This window comes from Macrotis lagotis, chromosome 5, assembly GCF_037893015.1.
Source record: "Macrotis lagotis isolate mMagLag1 chromosome 5, bilby.v1.9.chrom.fasta, whole genome shotgun sequence".
NCBI lineage: Eukaryota > Metazoa > Chordata > Mammalia > Peramelemorphia > Peramelidae > Macrotis > Macrotis lagotis.
In genome coordinates, this window is record NC_133662.1 from 69,095,885 (window position 1) to 69,121,015 (window position 25,131).

The following is a 25,131-nucleotide window of genomic DNA, read 5'->3' on the forward strand; positions in this document are numbered from 1 at the left end:
AATGTAAAAAAAAAAACCCAACACATCTCTGCCAACCTCTGCCTAAACGGTTATTGTTACTGGTACCAGCTTCACTAGACCGTCTCAGATCTTGCTCTTGTTGAAGTCTCTGAATCATGCTGTCCAAAGGACTGACTTCCTGGTTTGCTTGCTGGCTCAAAACTTGATTTAGTCCTATATTAAAGCCAAACAAAAATAATAAAGTTAAGAGAAACATTAAGGTATTTTCTTATAGTCATTCAAAAAAAATCAAACTAAGATATAAACACATTGTAATCAAAGTATTTGTTGTTGGTCAGTCATTTCTCAGATTTATCCAACTCACTGTGATGCTATTTGGAATTTTCTTGGCAAAGATACTAGAATGGTTTGCCATTTCTTTCTTCAGCTGATTTTACAGATGAGGAGACTGAGGCAAACAGAGTCAAGTGACTTACCTAGGGTCTCATAATAAATGTTTGAGGCCAGATTTGAACTCAGTAAGATGAGTCTTCCTAATTCTGGATCTGGCACTTTAGCCATTGTGCCACCTAAGTTGTGGATCTTCCTCCCTTTTCCCCTAAATTTTATTAACATTTCTATTCTGACTATTGATAATAGATGCTATGAAAGCAATCAGAAACACTTTCAATTTAATCCAACATCCATTTATCAAAACTATACTATGTGCCTCTTCTATGAACATCTAGAGATAAATACAAAAAAAAAAAAACAGTACTTAACCCCACAGACTAAGCATTTTACTGAGGGCAAAAAACTATTATAATTATTCATATGAAAAAAATTCCATGATAATGCTATTTAATGTGTACTAGAAGCTCTAAAAATGATATAAGCAAAATTTGTAGATTGTAACATACAATTTTTAAAAAAGTGGGCAGTTCCTCACGACAAAATATATTTTGATAAAAGCAAAAAAAGGGGAAGGAGAGTTTGAAAAGAACTTCAGAAATTTTCATTCTGCTGACATTTAAAAAATTCTAATGAATAATCACAAATATTTAATTTTATTTTTTAAACCTCACCTCACAATAATTCAATTCATTAAAATAAACTTACTGTGGGCAGTTATATAGGTTTAAGGACTACAGGCCTCTGAATTCTGAAGGTATGGGGGAAGGGTCCACAAAATACTTTAGTTGCTGCTGCTGCTCTATCAGGTAGTCATATGCTCTTTTCCCCTCAATATCATAAACCTAACCTAATGAGGTCTGAGCCAAGAGGAAAAGTGGGAAGAAGAGAATACAATTTGAAGGGTGGCAGGACAAGACCTCTTCATATAAATAAAATTCTATTTAATTTTTTTTCCAAAGTGTAATAAGACATTATACTTCAAATTATGCAAAATTTATGAAAAATAAATATTTTAAATGGATAAAAGTTCCCTTTTAGCTTCCTAAAATTAATAAAAGCTAACAGTTAACAAGGACTCAGCCTTAGGAAAATGGAGTTAAAGAGCTAGTCTCAGGACAGGAATTAAACCAAATCACATCCCCACCAAACAACAGAGTTACTGCATTTAGAGCCATGGTGGGTGGGGAAACCAGATCTTTGTCCCAGGAAGTCAAATTTGAAAGGAACCTTTCAACAAACAACAAAAGTTCAGCATACTTCATTAGTGTGAGAGAAAGGACAAGCAAAAACAAGTATCTGCCTATATAATATTGTTCCTGATAGTCAAGGGTTGAAGCAAGAGCTCAGTGCAGAGGCATCAATACATCACATGCCAACCTTTTCAAAGGTTAAGTCAGTAGAAACTGTAGCATTAGTCTACCTTCTCTGTCCAACCCCAAGATTTGTGAATGTATGAAGCCCTTGACTTCTATTTCTTGCCTTTCATGTTGAAAGACCATTTGACAAAGTGTGAAGGTATTGGTACTTCTAACATATAGGTGGTAAGTGTGTGAAAAGAATTAATTATTTTTCTCCAAAGTTGTTTTTTTTTCCATTTTAAAATACAAGGATTATTACCTAAGAATGAAATAGAAAATTGGGGTTAACTATAGGATCACAGAGTTGGAAACTGGAAAGAGCAATTAAAACCTCTTTTATAGATGTGGAAACTGAGGCCAAGAGAGGTTAAGTGACATGCCAATGAAGAAGCATTGACTGGCCAGGGATTCAAATCCAAGGGACTGATTCCAAGTCAACAACTCTGTATACTACCCGAGGCTGAGAAGGAAACTATGTTTCCTCCACTTTACCTGCTCAGTAACAGTCCTCCAGTTTGCATGAATTTTCTTTATTTTCCTGTTTATTAAGTTTTTAGAGGGGCCCTGCCATTTATCCTTAAGTGAACATTATTCTTTCCCTCCTGTATTCTGGAATTTTCAAGAAAAAACAAGTAGTCTGCTATGAAGTAATCAGATGTTAAACTTTACAGGGCTGTTGGACACAAATTTTAATCCTAGTAAGTTCAGTAAGGGTATCATTAAAAAGGAAAAAAAGATAATGCATGAAACTTCCTTCCTCTACTCCTTACAACACCACAGACTGAGCTAATAGGTCACTTTGAGTGCTATATGGCATAATTCTGTAGTTCTGAACTCTCTGAGTCAGGTCATACTTCACACATATAAATAAAACTTTAAGTTAGGTAGCAGGTGAATTTTATTTAAGTGTTTTCCACTAGTAATTTCCCTTTTGTGAAATGGGATGATCAGGGAAGGCTTCATGGAAGAATGATACCAGAAATGGACATTTCTTTTAAAGTCTTCCATTTTGAAATAAGGTAAGAAATATAGGTATGAGATTATAAGATGGTATTCATGGAAATCCTAGTTGTCCTACTGGACTGGAACACTGAAAATGCAGTTAATGAATATTAAAAAAAAAAAAAAGGAAGAAAGACTGGTGGTAACCAAACTTAAATCAATCAATAAGCATTTGCTAGATATCTATATTATGCCAAAGTAAAATTTCAGTAATTTAAACTTACTGTTAGAAAAGAAACTCCAAATTAATAAATAACCACAAATTTGAAAATCACAATTTTACTATTTTTAAATTAAGTTAGTGTGGGTTCCAGGGAAGGGAAGTTCTCTGCGATTTGATTTAATAAATAACTACTAATTTCTATGATTAAATCATGTAAGTTTTGACATCTTAATAAAAGTTTATAGTATGGAATATAATCCTTTTAATGTGGATTACTTTTTTAAAACCTCATTTAGCACTGATTTTGACTCATTTCCTAATTCATCATAATGCAACTACATATTTCCTTATTTGATGATCTCCATCACCCATCCTATCTAATCTAAATTGTAGGCCATAAGTTATAAAAATTCTTAGGTGGAAGTCCCAGGCCCCCAAGACAACTTTATCTCCATTTCTTAAATAAATTTCTTAAATATTCAAAGCATATAACATGTTAAAGGTTTGTGGAAGAATCTCATCTCCATTTAGAAATCTTTTAAATTCCAGAAGACCTCTGCTTTTTGGGTGTGTGTGTGTGTGTGTGTGTGTGTGTGTGTGTGTGTGTGTGTGTGTGTATCAGAGTTCAATATTCCCTGAATGTTGACAAGACTTCAAGCTTACTTGAAGTTTAAAAGAAAACAAAATCAACACATATTTTCAAAACATTTTACAATTCTGTTGAAAATTCTTGGAAGAACACATGTACTTCTTTGGATAATATTAAAGTAATCTTGAATGATAACAAAATGAGTTTACACCAAAAAATGAGTTTACACTAAAAAGTATATTTTTCCCAATCTTAAGTACCCCAGTTTTTATTCTGCCTTGCCCATGAGGAGCACTTTTATTCATTTGTTTATAGTTAGCATGTTTATTTCTTGTTTGCTTTAAAGTGGTCTCACTATTCTTCCAATTTCAAAACTGAGAAGATTCAGTATCAAACAACAACCTCTATGGGGTTTTTGCTTGTTGCCTAAGGATTAATTACATTGTTTTGTAACAATCATAGATTAGCTATAGGCATTATACTTTCATTTTCAACCAAATATTCCACTATTCTTCTGCGAAAATGACATTTTTTTCATGGTGAGTTTGAATGACCCTTGAAATGTATGACTAATACATACCAACAAATTTTGGAATATCTCATAGGAATCACTGAAATGAGCTCTTTAATAATTAATTGCACATTTACCTAAAGTAATATTCATCCCAAAAAATCATGGTACTAAAAATACAGCACAAAAAAGGCAATTTTAAGTTTGGTTCAAAAGCCATCATTTAATTGACAGAGAACTAAAAAAAAAAGGAAAATAAGCCTTAGTTTCATTTGGTAAAGCTCAGCAATTTGAAATTAGTCTAAAGTCAACAGCACATACCAAGAATGCTATCAATATGAAACCATATGAAAATTATTTTGTCCAAAGTTAATTAGCATACCATCAGTAGTCAAATCCAAGTAGAGGAAATTTGAAAAGTCTCATAATAAATTCCATGCAATAATGCAAGATGAATCTCAATTCTATAACTACTTACAGCACACATTTTTTATTAAAAGTTTATTACATACTTAATTTTTTATATTAAAAACAATTAAAACCTCCCAGTAAGAGGTAAGCAATATTGTCTCTATATTATAAAATGTTTAAAAAGAGGAGAGATAACTAATTTTTTATGACAAATATGCACAGTTAAACAAAGCAAATTTTCTCAGTGGTAGTATATAAAAACATGTCTTACCCTGTACCCTAAATTTATTACTTCTCAGTTAGAAGGATGATAGTTATACTGTATTGATCATAACTCTTAAAACTTTCTACCAAAGTTCTGTCTTTACAATATAGTAATCTTTGTGATATTATTTTGGCCTCTTTGCTAAAATTAAAAATTTTATTTAAAATGTTTGTATCAATATTCATGTCAGGTATTGATCTAAAAGGTTTTAGAGTGGCAGAACCCACAAAAGGACTGAGTGAAACAATTTTCCAGCCCAAGACAAGCTGGAAGATCCAAAGGAAAGTTCTGTTGCACCAGGGTTGTTGGAAAGGGCCTGCACTGCAGACCAGCAGGACCAAAGAGAACTAGCTCCAGTCATCCAGAAACAGATCGAAAGGCACCTGGGTCTGTGACAGTGGGGACACTTTCCAAACCTCACAGCCTAGGATTGCCAAGGATAATTGGGAAGGCCAGCAGAAAAACTCTGCCTCAACTAGAAAGAAAGCAAAGCCCAGTTCAGCACAGGCCTTAGAGCAGATCTGGCCCCAGTGGACCTGGAGCAGGCCTGGGGAGAAACAGGAAACGGAGCCACCCAATTGCTGCCTCCAGAGCACTCAGCCCACCACAGTAAGGGGGGGGAGGGGTCAGGGGAGATTGCAGAGGTTTTTTTGTTATCTTCTCTGTTGCTTTGCCTATATCCAGATCCAGGTCCCAATCTGGGGCCCCAGTCTCAGAAGGAGGAACAGAAGCACAACAGAATTTACTGCTTGCAGTGGGGCAGGGACCCTATCTTTTCAGAATAGAAAGGAGGACTTGTGGTCATTCATAGACCAAAGCACAGGCCAGGAAGGCACATAGCCTCTCCTACGATCTTGGAGAAATTGAAAATTTTTAGATCAGTCCCTGAAAATAACTTCAAAAATCTTCAAAAGCTTGGGAGTGGGCCTCCACCCTGGAAACAAAGTCCCACCTTAACAAATAGTTAAAATCAAGTCATAGGCTGGGGAAATGAGCAAACATCAGAAAAAGAAAACCTGACCACAGACAATTACTTTTGGTCCTATGGAGGATTCAAAATACACACTCAGAAGATAATACAGTCAAAGCTTCTGTATCCAAAGCCTCCAATAAAAACATGAATTAGTCTCAGGCTATGGAAGAGTTCAAAAAAGATTTTGAAAATCAAGCCAGAGAGGAAGAAGAAAAATTGGAAAGAGAAATGTAAGCAATTTGGGAAAATCATAAAAACCAAGTCATGCAGTTTTTTCAAAGTGATAAGAAGAAAAATAACCTTTTAAAAACCAGTTTGGTACAAATGGAAAAAGCAAATCAAAAGCCCAATGAGAAGAAAAATGCTTTAAAAAAATGAACTGGACAAATGGAAAAGGAGAAACAAAAGCTCACTTAAGAAAACAAGCTCTTGGGGTGGCTAGGTGGCGTAGTGGATAAAGCACCCGCCTTGGAGTTAGGAGTACCTGGGTTCAAATTCGGTCTCAGACAATAATTACCTAGCTGTGTGGCCTTGGGCAAGCCACTTAACCCCATTTGCCTTGCAAAAACCTAAAAAAAAAAAAAGAAGAAGAAGAAGAAGAAGAAAACAAGCTCTTAAAATATATAATTGAACAACTGAGAGCAGATGAATTTGTGGGAAATTAAGAAGCAATAAAACAAAATCAAAAGAATGAAAACCTAGAAGAAAATGATCTGATTGGAAAAACAATTGATCAGGAAAACAGATCTAAGGAGAGATAATTTTAAGAATATTGGGTTACCTGCAAGTCATGACCAAAAAAAAAGAACCTATATCTCATTTTTAAAAAGAAATTATTCAGGAAAACTGCCCTGATAGCCTAGAAGCAGAGGGCAAAATAGAATTTGAGGTAATATATATCTGTCACCTCCTAAAAGAGATCCCAAAATGGAAACTGACGAGAATATTATAGCCAACTTTCAGAACTCCCAAGTCAAGAAAATATTGCAAGCAGCCAGAAAGAAACAATTCAAATAACATGGAGCTACAATCAAGCTTACACAGGACTTAGGGCACTTAGGAATTAAAATATGATATTCTGGAAGACAAAAAAAGCTTGGTTTACAACTGAGAATCAAGTATGCAGCAAAACTGAATATATTCTTTCAGGTAAAAAGATGGACAATTCAACGACATCAGAGACTTTCAAACTTTACTGATGAAACAAAGCTGAACAGAAAGTACAAAATTATGAGGGATTTAATGATGCTGAACTGCTTGTATTCTTGCATGGGAAGTTGATACTCATATGAACCTTCCCATTTGTTAGGGCAATTAGATGGAGCAAATATAGAAAAGGCACAGGAAGGAGTTGAATTTGAAAGGTTTTATTAAATTATTAAAAGGTATTATTAAAAATACAGAGTTAATTGGGGGTGAGGTGGAGAAAGGAATGTACTGCAAGAGAAAGAAGAGGTAGAATAAAGTTATTTCACAACAGAGGCAAAAAAAAGCTTTTAGAATGGTGCAGAAGGGGAGAAGGTGAAGGGGAGTGAGTGGGCCTTACTCTCATCAGAACTGGCTCAGAGAGGGAGTAACATACACACTCAATTGGGTATAGAAATCTATTTTAGCCTAGAGGAAAAGGATGGGAGAAAGGTGACAGGGAGAAGGAAGGGGCTGGGGGGGGGGGGGGAGAAGATGTGATAGAAGGGAGGGTAATTAGATGCAATACGTTTTTGAGGAGGGACAGGGTGAAAGGAGAAAGAGAATAGAATAAATGGAGGACGGGAGGGAATTAGGATGAAAGGAAATACAGCTAGCAATCTTGGCTGTGGGAAAATATTGAAACAAGTTTCTTTGGTAAAGACCTCATTTTTCAAACACAGAAAACTTAGAAAGAATAAAATCTATTCCCCAATTGATGATCAAGAGATGCGAACAGTTTTCAATGAGGTTATCACTGCAATTAAAAAAAAAGTCTTACCTCACTATTGCTGGGAGAAATGTGGATAAAACAATTCTGAAGAACTACCTTAAACCTACTGGCTTGGCTAATAGGGATAGAAGGAGAAAATGACAAATGTTCGAAGGAATGAAGGGAAAGTGAGACATTGATGCACTGTTTGAGGAATTGTGAAATAATTCAACAATTGTGTAGAGTAATTTGGAACTATGCCCAAAGGGCTGTAAAACCATGCCTAACCTTTGTTTGCCCCAGCAGTGCCATCGACAGATCTATATTCCACAAGAGATGAAATTTGAGAAGAAAAGAATCTGTATGTATAGGAATATTGTACAGGCTTTGGGGAATGGATGAACAAATTGTGGTATGTGATTGAGAGAAATGCTGTTCTGTTAAGGGACATGATAAGCAGGATGCTCTCAGTAAAAAACTTACATGAGAAGATGCAATGGGAAATGTACCTTATACAAACTAACTGCAATACTGGAGGGATGATCAGCTTTTCTCAGCAATGCTGTGATCTAAAAGCACTCTGAAGGTAAAGAATGTGATCCATCCCAAAGACATAGCTGTTGGTATCTGAATAAGAATGAAGTGTGCTCCCTCCCCCCACTTTATTTTCCTGAGGTTTCTCTTTTTTTGTGTTTTTGTGTGGGGTTATGTTTACTTATACACCATGACTATTATAGCAATGCTTTTCATGGCTATATATTTTTAACCTACATCAAGTAGCCTGCTTTCTCAATGACAGGGCGTGAGGTGGGAAGAAGGGAGAGAATTTGGAACATAAGGTTTTGGAAGTAAATGCAAAAACTTCTTTTTGTATGAAGTTGAAGGAATTTTTTTAAAAAAAATTTTAAAAAGAAACAATCAGTGTTTCTTAAAAAGAAAAATATTTCAATCTTTTTGGTTTTACTTTCACTTTCATTAACAGCTTTGATTTTCAGGATTTCTATTTTGGTGTTTAATTGGAAATACTTTGCTAGTTTTTTTAGGCTTTTTCGAGAATGTATTCTCAACTCATTATTCTAGAATTCTTTTTCATATTATATTCTACCTACATTTTTCTCATCAACCATGAGGTAGAACTTTTTAAAAAGATTCCATTGATAACTTCATTGAAAACTATTCATATCTCATGATCATCATTTGGGGAATAGATCTTATTTTTTTTTACAAGTTTGACTTAGTTTTCTATGTTTGAGAAATGAGGTCTTTATCACAGAAATGTATTTGAATGATTTTTCATATCCCAATTCATTAATCTAGAATTGCATTCCCCTCATTTTTATATAGTCTCATTTTGGGGTCATTTTTAATGACATTATCATTTCTCTAAATTGTTCTTTGACATACAATTCATTAGGATTAAATTATTTAGTCAATACTTTTTTCCTTTGATCCTTTAATTTTTTTTATTGCGTGGTCAGTAAAAAAAAGGCCATTTCTATTTTCCTGCATTTATGAGGTTCTTACATACAAACACATGATCAATTTCTGAAAAAAATGCCACACACAACTGAGATATATAAATATAAAACTTCTTTCTCTTCAACAACACTACCTGAAGGTCTATTTATGTGACCGTGGACAAGTTATTTAAATTTTTGGTACCTCAGTATCTTAATTTGAAAAACAGGAATAAGAATGATTTGCTCAGGGCTGTTCTGAGAATAAAAATAAGTTAAAATTAACAAAGAGTATGGCAAACTTTATAATGCTATATGAATACTAGTTACCATTGTCTTCACCATCCCTGTCAACAGTGTATAGTGATAGGAATGAATTCAAAATTCCAAGAATGTCATTCCCTAAATGATATATGATCTAAGTAGATGAACAAGTAGTTTTTTAGAGAACCACAATCAATCAACCAAAATATGAACCCCCCCCCCCCGCCAAAATGAGTAATTATTAGAGAAACATAAATTAAAGTAACTGAATTTCTATCAGATACCCAACAGGTTGGTTAAGATAGCATGCCAATAATTCTAGGAGCTGTTGAATTAGGACAATCCAAATGAAAAGCTTCTACCTTTCCAAACCCTCTACCCCTGCTCAAATCACCAAACTACATATATCCTAATCACCTAGCTACACCACTAATAGATTTATACATCAAAGAGATCAAGAAAAGGAAAAATGTCAACATATACAAAAATATTTATAGCAGCTCTTTTTACATTAGCAAAGAACAGGAAAATAAGGAAGTGATCATGGACATGGGGAATGACTTAACAAATAATACACAAATGTAATATAATATATGCACTTTAAGAAATAACAACCAAGAAAATTTAAGACAAACAGGAAAAAAGGAAATGAGCAGATCCAAAATATTTAGATAAGGTCATCATTATTAAAAAAAAAAAAGAAAGAAAACAAAGAAAAAGAAAAAATCCACAAAATTCTGGGAAGACCTGAGAATTCTCATTACAATGATAATCAACAATTCAGAGTACCAAAGATGACTTGTTGTCAGTCCTGACAAGTGGAAAGAGAGATGACAGAGAGTTCAGATTTATACATTTTAGGACATGGCCTAGATGGGAATTTTGGGCTATGTATATATTTTACTAGAGTTCTTTTTCAGTCTTTTAAACAGAGGGAGGGGAAAGGAAGAAAAATAAACATTAGTTCAAAATCTTTTTTGAGGATTATATAAAGTTAAGTATTTTAAAAGCTAAAAACTTTATCTTTCTCACACACAAATGCTTCTAAAATCAATTAAAAATACACATTAATAATAATAAATGAAAAAGGTGAACTCACCACCAATGAGGAGGAAATTAAAGTAATAATTCAAAATTATTTTGCCCAACTCTATGCCAATAAGTTTGATAATCTAAGTGAATGGATGAATATTTACAAAAATATAAGTTGCCCAGGTTAAATGAACAAGAGATTAAATGCCTAAACAACCCTATCTCAGAAAAAGAAATTCAACAAGCCATTATTGAACGCCCTAAAAAACAATCTCCAGGGCCTGATGGATTCATAAGTGAATTCTACCAAACATTTAAGGAACAATTGGTTCCAATTCTATATAAACTCTTTGTAAAAATAGGGAAAGATGGAACTCTGCCTAACTCTTTCTATGAAAACAATATGGTGCTGTTACCTAAACCAGGAAGAGTTAAAACAGAGAAAATTATAGACCTATTTCCCTGATGAATAGAGATGCAAAAATCCTAAATAAAATCTTAGCAAAACAATTGCAACAAGTTATCATTAGGATAATACATTAAGATCAAGTAGGATTTATTCCAGGAATGCAGGGTTGGTTCAATACTAGGAAAACTGTTAGTATACTCAATTATATCAACAACAAACCTATCAGAAATCATATGATCATATCAATAGATGCTGCAAAGGCTTTTGACAAAATACAGCATTCATTCCTATTAAAAACACTAGGGAGTGTAGGAATAAATGGACTGTTCCTTAAAATAATTAGCAGTTTCTATCTGAAACCATCAACAAGCATTATATTCTAGAGGCATTCCCAATAAGATCAGGGGTGAAACAAGGGTGCCCATTATCACCACTACTATTCAATATTGTATTAGAAATGTTAGCATCAGCAATTATAGAAGAAAAAGAAATTGAAGGAATTAGAATTGGGAAAGAAGAGACAAAACTCTCACTCTCTGCAGATAACATGAGGTCTACCTAGAGAATCCCAAGAAAGCATCCAAAAAACTACTAGAAACAATTAGCAATTTTGGCAAAGTTGCAGGTTATAAAATAAAGCCTCATAAATCCTCAACTTTTCTATATATGTCTAGCAAGATACAGCAGGAAGAGCTAGAAAGAGAAATCCCACTCAAAGTAACCTCAGACAATATAAAAATACTTGGGAGACTATTTGCCAAGACAGACTCAGAAGCTTTTTGAAAACAATTATAAAACACTTCTCACACAAATTAAATCAGATTTAAATAACTGGGCAAATATCAACTGCTCATGGATAGGGAGAGCTAATATAATAAAAATGACAATTCTACCAAAACTAAACTATCTTTTTAGTGCCCCACCAATTAAAATTCCAAAAGATTACTTTAATGAGTTAGAAAAAATTGTAAGTAAATTCATATAGAGAAATAAAGTCAAGAATTGCCAGGAGCTTAATGAAAAAAAGTGCAATAGAAGGTGGCTTAGCCCTACCTGATCTAAAATTATATTATAAAGCATCAGTCATCAAAACTGTTTGGTATTGACTAAGAAATAGAGTGGTGGACCAGTGGAATAGACTAGGTGTAAAAGCAGATGATTATAGTAATCTGCTGTTTGATAAACCCAAAGAGTCCAGACATTGGGATAAAAACTCCCTCTTTGATAAAAACTGCTGGGATAACTGGAAGTTAGTATGGAAGAAACTTAGATTAGACCAACACCTCACACCCTGTACCAAGATAAGATCCAAATGGTTACAGGACACAGACACAAAAAACAATACTATAAGCAAATTACAAGATCAAGGACTAGTCGACCTGTCAGATCTATGGAAAGGGGAGCAGTTTATGACTAAGGAAGAGTTGGAGAACATTACCAAAAACCAATTAGATGATTTTGATTACATTAAATTAAAAAGCTTTTTGCACAGATAAAACCAATGTAACCAAGATCAAAAGAAATGAAGTAAATTGGGAAACAATCTTTACAAATAATGATTCTGACAAAGGACTCATTTCTAAAATATACAGAGAACTGAGTCATATTTCTAAAACAAAAAGCATTCCCCAATTGACAAATGGTCAAAGGATATGCAAAGGCAATTTACAGAGGAGATCAAAGCAATCCATAGCCATATGAAAAAATGCTCTAAATCATTAATTATTAGAGAAATGCAAATTAAAGCTTCTCTGAGGTACCACTTCACACCTCTCAGAATGGCCAATATGACCAGGAAGGATAATGATCATTGTTAGAAGGGTTGTGGGAAATGTGGGACACTATCACACTGTTGGTGGAACTGTGAACTCATCCAACCCTTCTGGAGAGCTATTTGGAACTATGCCCAAAGGGCAACAAAAATGTGTATACCCTTTGACCCAGCAATACCACTACTGGGTCTATACCCTGAAGAGATGATGAAAGAGAGTAAAAACATTACTTGTACAAAAATATTTACAGCAGCCCTGTTTGTGGTGGCAAAGAATTGGAAATCAAGTGAATGTCCTTCAGTTGGGGAATGGCTTAGCAAACTGTGGTATATGTATGTCATGGAACACTATTGTTCTATTAGAAACCAGGAGGGACGGGATTTCAGGGAAGCCAGAAGGGATTTGTATGAACTGATGCTGAGTGAGTTGAGCAGAACCAGAAAAACACTGTACACCCTAACAGCAACATGGGAGTGATGATCAATCTTGAAGGACTCGCTCATTCCATCAATGCAACAATATGGAACAATTTGGGGCTATCTGCAAAGGAGAGTGCCATCTGTATCCAGATAAGGAGCTGTGGAATTTGAACAAAGTTCAAGGACTATTCCCTTTAATATAGGAAAAAACATATCTTTCTGTCTGATCTTGTTACCTCTTAGACTTCTCTTCTTTAAGGATATGATTTCTCTCTCATCATACCCAATTTGGATCAAGGTACAACATGGAAACAAAGTAAAGACCGACAGATTGCCTTCCGTGGGGGGGGGGGGGGGGGGGGGGAGTAAGATTGGGGGAGAAAATTGTGAAACTCAAATAATATGTTTAATAAAAATTAATTAAAAAAATAAAGTATACTTCTCAATAACTTTTTGAACTGTTTTATCCATTTGACCTAAGCTGGTTTTTAAGCATGCTATTTTCTTCAGCATTTTTTTTGGATTTCCTTGACTAAACTGCTGACTTCCATTTTCATGTTTTTCCTGTATCTCTCTCATTTCTTTTCCCAGTTTTTCTTCTAACTCCCTCATTTGATTTTCAGTCTTTTTTGAGCTCTGTCATAGCCTGAGCCCAATTTTTGTTTTTCTTGGAGTCTTTAGATGAAGGAGCTTGTGCTTCCTCATCTTCATACTTGAGTGTTGTTTCTCTGCTTGCTCATTTTCCTAGCCCAAGCCTATTTTGGGGGGTGCTTCCTGAGCTTCTGGGACACTTCCACAAGGATCTCAGTGTGTGAGGCTCTGTCCTCCCTCCTGGTCTGTGAATGACCATAAGCAGCCCCCCTCTGCCACAGGGCTGAGGTGGGGGGGGGGGGCCCTGCTGTTCTATGGGGGAGCCAAGACTGAGATCAGGATCTGAATGTGGTCAGAACCCTAGCATCCTGTTCCAGGGGCAGCGGACAGAGCTCGGCAGTCTCTCTGCCCTCTCCTCCCTAAGTTCAATGGGCTCATGCCCTGTTGGCTCCTGCTTACCAGCTCCTCTGCTTCTGTTTCCTGGATCTGGACTGCCTTGGCCATGCGGCTGGCTGTGTGCCCTGAGGGCAGGGCTTCAGGTGCTCGCTCTGGCAGAGGTCCCCCGCTGTTCCCCCAAGTTGTGCCCGTGTGATCCCGGGGGCAGGGGCATAGGTCAGGAAACTCCCCTGCTGCTGTGAGCCATGGGCTCCCAGTGCCCTGGGGCTCCCTCCGGGAGGCTGAAATTCTTTTGCTTTGCCAGGCAACCCCTCCAAGGGGGGGAGGGGGGAGCAGAGCCTTTCTGCTCTTTTCCAGGTTACCTTGAGTAGGAGAACTGCCTCACTGGGTCCCTCTGTGGGTTCTGTCTCTCGAAAATTTAGTTAGAGTCCTTAGTTTGTAAGTTTTATGAGAGAGCGCCTAAGAGAGAATCCTCTCTTGTCGCCATCTTGGCTCCACCCCCCTCCCCACCTCTTTTCTCTTAAAAATATCAATCATATTACTTTCTTCTTTATTTTTGCTGCCACCACAAAAAAGTGATGCCTTCATCTTCAATTAGCCTTTAACTAGCTTACATTCTTCTTCTAAGCTACCTTTAAACTCTATATTATTCTCTATACTACTTTTAAGACTATTCTTTTTATAATACTACTTTAATTTAAGAATCTTCAATAGCTTATCACTACCTACAGAATGAAATTCAAATTCTTCATCATCCCTGGATTAAAAAACACTGAAACTCTAACCACTGCTTGACTATATAATCTTATCTCTCATTCATAGGTACATATGCAATTAGAGTAAATTAACAGTCCTCACTGTCCCCAAACATGCAGGCTTATTCAAAATAAAAAATTAAATTCCTTATAGGTTACAGCAGAACTACGAAACGTTATTATACACACTTACTTAAACCCAGTATGAAAAAACAAAATAAAATCTACCAAAAGAACTACTTCAGGGGCAGCTAGGTGGCTCAGTAGATAGATCACCAGCCTTGGAGTCAGGAGTACCTGAGTTCAAATCTGGCCTCAGACTCTTAATAATTACCTAGCTGTGTGGCCTTGGGCAAGCCACTTAACCCCATTGACTTGCAAAAACCTTAAAAAAAAAAAAAGAACTACTTCACATGGATCACTTACACATAAAAAATTTATAAGGAATGAAAACACAATAGTTTCCTTTCATGTGAAGTACTGTAAAATTATATCTATGTTGATTGTGAAGGTTTCACTCAACTTATCTATACATGTATATGAAATTGTTCTCCAAAATGAGACTAGTCCATTAAATAGAAACAGTAACCTTTCCAAATATAATAATAAAAAGTACTAAAATCCTAACTGAAGTTCAGGTTACTAAATCAAAGAATCTTGAGAGTTCTAAAGAATCTCATTAGCCTCTCAGTTCAAATCACACAGAAACAGAATATCTATTAAAATATAACATATCTGAATATCACCTAACATCTTGAACATTTTTAAGAAGGGGACCCCAATTCTTTCCTAAGCAGAGCATCCACTTTTGGCAGTTCTAGTTATTATAAAGTTTTTCCCTGAAAACTAAACTAAATTTGTCTCTTAGCCATTTCCAATCACTGTCCCCTATTCTGACCTCTTATATCTTGCCCCAACAATTTTCACTTCTCCAGACAACGCAGTAGCCAATCACTGTGCCATTTCCTCTCGATCTTCTCCAACTTGAAAATATTCTTATTAAACTCATTTTCCAATTTATCAATGTCCTCTTTAAATCATGGAGCCCAGAATTGAACACAATACTCTAAATGAGCTCTTAATGAAATCAAATGTCAAATTAGTTTTCTTGGCTGTTATAACATGCTACTGACTTATAGTGAGCCTGCAGTCCCAGATCTTTTTCAAAACTACTTTCTAACTATGCCTTCTCTTCATGTTATGCTTGTAAAACTGATTTTTTACACAAGTGTTAGACTTTACATAAATCCACACTGAATTTTATCTCATTAGATTCAACCTAGTAGTACTAGAGAGCCTTTCAAGATTGTTTTGAATTTTGAATTCTGATGAGTATTAATGATCTCTCCCAACTTTCTATCATCTACAAATTTTATGAGCACACTATCTCTATCCCAAATTACCAATAAAAATGTTTAAAAGCATTGAAAAAAAAACAAGTTCTTGGAGACTTCCTGTTACAGTGATATTGAACTATTAATTACTATTCTGTCCATTCAACCAGTTTTTGTATTACTTAATCTATGTCTATCTTCTCTACAAGAACAGTTAAAAGATATTTTACTGAAATGCTTTTCTATAACCTATATAAACTATATCCAAACAATTCTTGCCATACACTGGGGTTTAGTAATTCTATCAAAGGAGAAAAGTCATGTTAAATCTAGCATAACCAGTACAAAAATCAACCAACAATTAATGTTCTACTAGAACTTTGAAGTATGGGTTAAGGGAGGATGTGGGCAGATAAATCAAGCCAAAGACCAGACCTTTCCCTGGCAGCTATTCTCTGTCCTATTTCAGAGATGTGTAAAACATCTTTAGAAGTAGTATTACTCCTGAATCTGTGATTCATTGTGGTTGGAAAACGTCCTCTATCAATGCAATTCTGCAGTTCATCTACACAGTATGGTCTCAGGGTAGTGTGGAGAAGAGACACTGTGAATTAAGTGACTGATTCATTTCAAAAAGTATGAGAGGTGGAAAGAAAGTAATAGAATAGACTTTGCTTCAGGAAGACATATATTCAAGTCTTGAATCTGTCACTTAATAGCAGAAGAAATTATATGGAGAAAAAAAGGAGACTGGGAAAATATTTCTATACATGTGACTATATAAATAAATGATATTCATTTTTATGAATATGGAAAAAATGATAAATGATAATGAAAAGCACTTTTCCAACAACAGTTTTGAATTCTAGTAATTTAAAAGTTTAAATTTTTGTTTTAAATGTGTTATGTTTTAAAAAATTATTTTTAAATAATTTCTTCAAATTATAACAATTTTATCTACTATAACTGGACAAGAAAATCATGATTTCAATATTAAAACTCTCAAAATTGTTCCTAAATAAAATCATATATCCTTGAATATAATTCAAAGACCTTAAAAAAGAAATTTTAAAGTGTGTTCTTTTAATTTACCAGTCAGAGTAATTTTTAAAAAGCAATTCTGAATTGATGTGGGTGACTATGAAAATATACTATCTAATAAAAACTATTCTCGCTTACATATTAAAGTATGTACCTACCTGAAGATGTTACTCCCATCTGAGGAATAAGCTGTTCATCCCTGCAGTTCTCACGACCAGGTACTAATCTCTGATATCTGGATGGATGAGGGTTACCATCAACATCAACTAAAAATGGGGGAGGCATGAGATGAGGTGCTTGCTGGGTTTGTTCATCTAATACAAAGTTGTTGGCATCACGGATTAGAGGCCGGTAATCACTATGAAAGAACATTTGATCGGCTATCTGCAAAAAAGATAAACCAACAGATATGATAAGCAAAGATTACAGAAAAAAAGACCTCTACTTCATTTCTTAAAAGACATGGGGGGGGGGGGGAGAGAGTCATTTTATACAGAAAGGACAAAAAATCATAAATCTGAGTTAGCCAACCACTAAGAATTCATAAAGATGGCATAGTTCTACATAATGATCTTCCCATAATTTATGATATTTGCTCCAAATTCCTATTGAAATAAATCCCACTTATACTGGAGGAAATAGGATTTCTCTTCCCTCATTCAAGATGTCTCTTTTCTTTGTTATCTGTTGACCTAGGCAAAGGAATTTATTGGTGCCAATACAAAGCCGATCAGGTAGTACTGACACTGGTCAAGTTATCATTCAGATTAAGAAGAACAGGCCTTGGCATAGCAGACTGCCATTTTTACACAATGAGATATCATTTTTTTTTAAAATTAGAAATATAGAATAAGACTTTAGACAGCACTAATCCTCCTGCTCTCTCCAATCATAAGTATGTTTTGGACTCTATTTTGACTTTGAAAGCCTTTAAAATCCAAACCCTTCTTGCTTTTTCAATAATATATTTGACTCTCTTCCAAATACCCTATAGTTCCAAGACTCTGGCCTTGGTGTTCCTCAAACAGGACCCTCCACCTCTCAGTTCTGGGCCTTTATCATGGCTGTGCTCCGTGGGTAGTGTTCTCCCTCCCTCAAATCCATCTCTGGTCCCTGAAGAATTTCTTAAAAACATTTTTTAAAAACAACAAATGATTGTAATGCTGGAATCAAACATTTATTAAGTATCTACAAGATGCAAAATTAGCTAATTTCATAAAATTACACACAATTATCTGATATTCCAACTTCCAATTATATTTTATATTTATCTATTGCTGCAATTAAACTTGTTGGAAAAAAAATTTTTACGCGAGTCTCCAAAATGCTTAATGCATATCTAAACTCTACAATGCATTCAGAATGAATTAAAGTCTATAAGCCAAATCTAGTTACAAATATTTTATAGTTATTTTAGTTTATCTGCTAGTTAAGTCAATGCTAAAATGTATCACCTTTCAAAAGTTTAGCTAATAATAATAGTAAATAAACACACAAACTTATTTTTAAGAAAATAAATGATGTACTGGTAGTCAAAGCAAGAATGGAAAAATCAAATAATGGTGGAAATATCAAATAGAAAAATCAAAAGAAATTAAAATTTATAATAATTTAAAGGGGTATGAAAAATAATAAGAAATCTTAAGCAAAAGAAGAAGGATTCAGGAATTCAAAGGATAGATTTAGAGCTGAAAGGGTCATTACTGACACCTATCCCAATACTTTCATTTTAATAATGAAGCAAAGGCTCAGCAAATTTAGTAATCTTCCAACAGTCACACAAAGGCACTAAGTGGCAATAGCAAGATTCAAATTCAGGGATTAATAAGATCCAGTATTCTTTTCACTTCTCTATAGTAGTACACTGTCTTTTTAGTGTCTAGTTATAAGCAAAGATAATTTAAATTCAAATCAGATTGTCTTTCTTAACGATATAGAACTCATTCCACAGTGTTGACAGATAACTTAAAATTAAAGGATAAATTTGACTTCTCCAGTCTATGAATAAGAAATGCTATTTAACTTTGAATAAAATTTTGCTCTCATGTGCAAATATATTACTTTAACAAAAACAAGTAATTTTAAACAATCAATTGAGGAACATACTCTAAATCAGGTGTGTTCAAACCAGAAAATGACGGAACAGGTGAGCACATGTGCCAAAACTGCAACATCATAGATCAGCTAATTATATTAATAAAGATGGTATGACATATATATGAGGATCTCTTCTTGTCTAGAAGTATCCTAGTTAATATTCTTGATCTTCATCAAATAACATTTGTCTTTCATTCTCAAAGAATACCATGATATCAAAGATAGAGCACATGAACTGTATTTGAGTGAGGGGGTACTGTGCGCTAAGTCACCATTCTCATTTTCTCTTCCTGAGCCATTGGCTTGAGTGACCAGATATGAATAAGGATGACTGGAGATGGTCCTGGATGAGAGGCAATCAGGGTTAAGTGACCTGTCCAATGTCACTCAGCTAGTAAGTGGCAAATGTCTGAGGCTGGATTTGAACTCTGACCTCCTGACTCCTAGAGCAGTGCTCATCCACTGCTCCACCAAGCTACCTTATCTATCCCTTCCTTAAACTCATCTTCTACACTGAATGCTGAATATATATTCCAAATATGAAGACACCACTCTTTTTTTCTAAAACTTGAGTATTTCCCTGATTATCTGCCAAACTAGACTATTGCTTTTTCCATCTTTATGCCTCTGCCCAGACCCAAGTCTTGTTAAAGGTTAAAAATTTTCTCTTTGGGGCAGCTAGGTGGCGTAGTGGATAAAGCACTGGCCCTGGAGTCAGGAGTACCTGGATTCAAATCCAGTCTCAGATGCTTAATAATTACCTAGCTGTGTGGTCTTGGGCAAGCCACTTATAACCCCATTTGCCTTGCAAAAAAAAAAAAAACTCTCTTCTTTCAAGGTCTAATTCATATAGCACTTCCATTTCCTGACATTTTCTTCCTTGTAAAGTTTTTCCTGGTATCCTAGTTTTCTAATGTATTATTTCATTGCTCCATCTCATTGAGTTGTGCCATATCTAGAAGTTTATTTATAAACAGAAGACGATATAATAAATGTTCACTGATTTGTTAAATTTGTTAAGTTCACTAAGAGGGCTGATTAAGTACCCTGGGAAGAGTTCTGTAAGTAGCAACTATTCTAAAATCTGAAATACAGCCAGTACTCAAAAATCCTTTCTAAAAACTAACAGGAAATCCATTAATACTTTATGGAAAATTTAATGAAAAATTACATTTTTTTGAGTTCTTCAATTTCTAAAGAGTAGTAGTAGTAGTAGTAGTAGTAGTAAAAAGCACACATTTATGAAGCATTTTAAAGTTTTCAAAGAAATAATTATATATTATTTTATTTGATATTCATAATAATCCTATAAAATAGAAACTTTTATTATTCTTTGTCAGCTAAGTGGCACAGTGCATAGAATGCCAGACCTGGAGTCTGGCCTCAGATACGTAATTAGCTGTGTGACCTTAGCCTAGTCACTTAACCTTCTTTGCCTTCATTTTCTCATCTGTAAAATCAGTTGGAGAAAGAAATGGTAAACCATTCCAGTATCATTGCCATGAAAACATCAAATGGGATAATCATTAAGAGTCAAGATGCAACTGAAGACAACAACATATTATTATCCCCATTTTACAGATGAATAAAAAGATTGAAAGAGATTAAATGACTTGCCCAGGGTCAGTCACTCAATAAGAATTTGATGACTTATGGCTCAACTAAATTTCAACATTATCACTTTACCTAGCATCTTTTATTTTTTGCATCTTTTGCCAGCAATTAAGCTTTACCTATAAGAAAACAAAAAACTCACGACTGTTTAAAATAAATGCTCAAAATTTTGTCACATTTCTATACATCTGAATTTGCCTACAAAACATTTACACTTCTATATGTTGATGGAATACATGCAAAAAAAATATGTTCATTATACATTATACTTTCTTTACCTTGTCATACTTGCTACTGGAGCCAAAGCCAAAAATTAAAAGATGCCCGTGGGAGTCTGTACATGCAAAATGCTGACCATCAGGAGAGCATTTGCAGTCAAATACTGCTCCATGTCCTTGGCCTTCAATCTGAAATATATTCATTTGAGAATCAATAAATGTTCTTCAATAAACAAACTAGTTACTACTTTATCACTAAAGCTTTATGATAAAGATTTATAAGTGTACGAACTAGATGAACCAACAAGATAGTAATTTTAAACAATACTTTTAAAAATACATGAATATTCACAAAAAGTGCTAGATTAATAGCCCTGGAAAACAAAGAGTTCTATTTAGCCATAGAATTGGAACAATTCAGTAATAAAGAACACTCTCCCACCCCCCTCCACAGAATTCTACTCATCACCTTTTAACATAGATCTGAAAATACTGCTTCTGGGATTTAATCTGTCTCCTTTTAATCACTGGCTTTTCTGCCAAGGCTGAAAACTTCTAGCAACTGTAGTGATTTGGACAATTCTAGGAAGTAGAGAGAAGTCAATGTTCACCAGACACTGTGCTTCACACTTGTAAAAAAAAAAATTTACTCACAATGTTTTGGTAATAAAGTTCACTGGGTGATCTGGTATCTTTTAAAAGGTGAATTTCAAAGATTAAAAAAAAAAAAGATGTTTACCTGATAATTGTTTTCTGTTTTCCAGTTCCATTAATCCAGAAGGAATGGGTTTCTCCCTGCAACCTGTCAATCAAACAGAGGTGGCCAATCACCACTCTGAATTTTTTTGCTCTCAGTGCTTCTTCAGACTACATTCCCCGTCGAAAACTTCTTTAGCAGTGTCCTGAAAAAAGGTAAAAATTCTACCCTCTCTCTGGCATATCTAGGGCCTCAACTGCAAAAAAACAAAAAAACAAAAAAAAAACCCAACTAAAAACAGGGAGGTCACTCCCTAATCACTATCAACTAAGGATGATTTCCAATAAATCGAGTAGGGGTAGAGATTTCTGGATTAGCAGAATCGGAACACAAACACATTATCAGGTAAGAATTACTCTTTCTCTGTTCCGGTATCCACTGATCCAGAACAAATAGATTTTTAATAACAGTATCCTATTGAGATCTTGGGAAAACTAAAAAAACTTATAGTAGTTCAAATTTTAGAATAACAAACGCTGCCTAGATTACAGATTGCCTCAGTATAGGAATAAAGATAGATTTTAGTGCAATATGTGAATATAATTCTAAAGAAGAACAAAGTCTGAATTTTCAAGAACACTATTTCATATTTTGATCTATGGCTCTAGAAGAAAGGTTTCCAGCTAAGGAATCAAATAGGTAATCAGAAACAAAACAAAGCCTATGCTGGGAAGGGGGTGGGGAGAGAGAGAGGGAGAGAGAGGGAGGGAGGGAGGGAGGGAGGGAGGGAGGGAGAGAGAGAGAGAGAGAGAGAGAGAGAGAGAGAGAGAGAGAGAGAGAGAGTGCAAGAGAGAAGGAAGAAAGAAAGGTGAGAAAGAAAGAAGAAAGGAGAAAGAAACAAGAGAGACAAAGAAAGGAAAGAGAAAATAAAAGAGAAATAAAGGAGAGGAGAGAGGAGAGAAATAAAATTTTAAAAAAAGAAATGAAAGAGAAAAGAGACAAGCCGTTCATTACTGGTTTAAATAGAAAAGTGCTTAATAAAATGGTTTATTAAAGCCTAATAAAAGTAGTGAAAAAGGGAAAAAAATTAAAGAACTGATATTTCCTAAGATGTTAATATATTTGAGAATTGAGCATCTTCCTGTAGTCTATCTTACCTCAAGAAAATGGCACAACCTAAAGAAGATCCTGAACATGCTGAAAGCAGAAGATGAAGGAATGTAGGCTAGATAAATTTCACATCTTTCAAGAAGGTTTCAAGTAAATTAAAAAATGCATATTAAGGTTTTTAAAGATTATTAATTCAAACAGAAGAGATTACTAATAATAAACCTTTACCAGATAGTAAAGATTGCAAAGAGAACTAAAGATTTTGAAAGTCCTTTACTTTAATGGTTGAAATTTCAAGTCTAATAAAAAAAAATTGTCAATTGTTAAAAGGTAAACAAATACTTGCCTATATGTACAAATGTTTTAGAATAAGTAGAATCCTACTCTACAACTCTTTCAACAAACAAAAATCAATGACCTGAGAATATCTCAGTAATATTACTACCAAACATTATTTTTCTCAGTTCATTCTCATCACTCTCCCTGTTAGCAATTTCCTCATAAATTAATTCTACTCACATCAGTATTTCCGTAGCTTTTTATTTGTGATTAAATCTTAGAAAATTTATGATTCTTTTGGTCTAAATTATCAGAGGTTAGAAAAAAATTCTGTATCAAATACGAAAATGTTATTTTAATGTCAAAATGTTTAAGAACAACTTTGGGGGAAATAATGTAATAAAAAGAAATAACAGCTATGTGCATGGAAATGATAGAAAAATATTTATTAAGTACTACTATCTTTCAGTATAATGGTATAAATGTAGCATAATATAGAACAGTCTTTTCAATGCTGTTCAAAGTGTTAGCGTTAATCTCTGTTGAAACATCAACTAATTAAAAATTGCTTTAAGTTTAATGACAGTTGGATGTGACTGAATTTTAAGTGTGACAAAAATGAACTTATTCATGGTCTTGGGATTGATGCCAAAACATTTTAATGTGGTTCACTCTAGTTTTTAGTGCAGTTTTTTAATGTATTTTTATGCCTTACACAAAAGTGATTTTCATTTGATAAAGGACAGTACAAATTAAGTTCTTTGGGGGGAGGAAAAGTAGCACTGAAAGGAAAATATACCGTTAAGTTTAACTGAATAAGCATAATTTGAAATTGCTTTTAAAAATCTGCAAGACTTTATATAATTGCCAAAGTTACTTTTATTATTTATGTAATTAGGAAGTCAATTCCATCAGTTTCTTTGTGAAGCAAAGATGATTTTCACAGAGAGCAGATTTAAAGGTAGTATGATTTTATTTGCTACCAGTCTAAGATTTTTCCTTCCTTGTAAGGTTAACACTTGGCTCTTTCATTGAAAACTATCATTTTTAAAAATCAGTTCCTTGTTAAAAAAGAAGTTTGCTTTATAGATCTCAGAGGCTTCCAAGATTAAAAGGTTATGAAAGTAAATTTACTTCAAAAATGTTAAGTATTTATGACTCCCACAAGTCATAAGATCAATTTCATTACTTTACATAGCATAAATTGGTTAAAATCACTTAAGGTATAATTACTCAAATAGGGTCAAATTATAATTTATACAATAGGTAGAGTGAGCTCTCAAAAAGTACTCAAAAATTTACAAATCACTCTAATGGCACAAGTTATTATAGTTCAAAGCACAAAATTACACTATGCTATGTATCTATTTCTCACAGCAAATTTTAATTGTTCATCTATACTTCTAGCCTCTATAAGCTTGAAATAGTTTTGGATATCATAACATAAAGGATCCAAATAAGAATCACATGTAAAAAGATGCACCCCTTCCATGAAAAAAAATCTGAGCAGAAAGGGATTTCAGTTAAACTAAGATATGAATAAATCTCAAAGAGAAATAGCAATACAACAGAATCCTTTAAAATAAAGAATTATCCAGATGAAAGTAAAATTATCTAGATGAAAGTAAAAGAATAAACAGAGAGATAAAATGATGGAGAAGATAATTTTTAAGATGAGAAGAGATGTCTCAAAATAATAGACAAGTTGGTAAGTATAGATGTTAATTTTCAGTAAAAATTCAAATTAAAAGAATTCCAAAGATGCAAAAAATCAGAAATATCTTTAATGAAGAATATAGAAATCCAAATACAATACAATCAACTAAAACATCTTATACTTATACTGATGAAGTCTAAATAAATTGTTGCTAATTTTCACAGAAACAAGAGAAAGTGAGAAAAAAATGAAAAGATTTAAAAGCAAAACAAAGCATAAGGTTGACAATTCAAAGCCAGAGAATTAAACTATATAACCTGTAAGAAATTATTCATCTAAACACTATGGACTAGGAGATTGTAGGGAAAAAGGAGAAAGTGAAATATGAAATGGTTAAAATAATTTTCTTACTAGACTACTTCAAGGGAAGTTGCTGTTTCTTTTTTTAAAAAATTGTTTTATCTAA

At 34.1% G+C, this 25,131-nt stretch overlaps 1 protein-coding gene across 8 annotated transcripts in view; it reads right to left on the minus strand.

The window, feature by feature from the left end:
• PHIP (PHIP subunit of CUL4-Ring ligase complex) overlaps positions 1 to 25,131 on the minus strand; it is a 192,520-nt gene that overhangs the window by 79,394 nt on the left and 87,995 nt on the right. For 4 of the 8 annotated variants that reach the window (XM_074237361.1, XM_074237359.1, XM_074237358.1 and 1 more), the window contains 3 exons: positions 20,983 to 21,111; positions 17,152 to 17,377; positions 37 to 174 (listed from right to left, as the gene is read on the minus strand). In XM_074237361.1, the coding sequence (XP_074093462.1) occupies positions 37 to 174; positions 17,152 to 17,377; positions 20,983 to 21,111 (493 nt within the window). The other 4 variants (XM_074237360.1, XM_074237364.1, XM_074237365.1 and 1 more) reach the window with 4 other exon arrangements.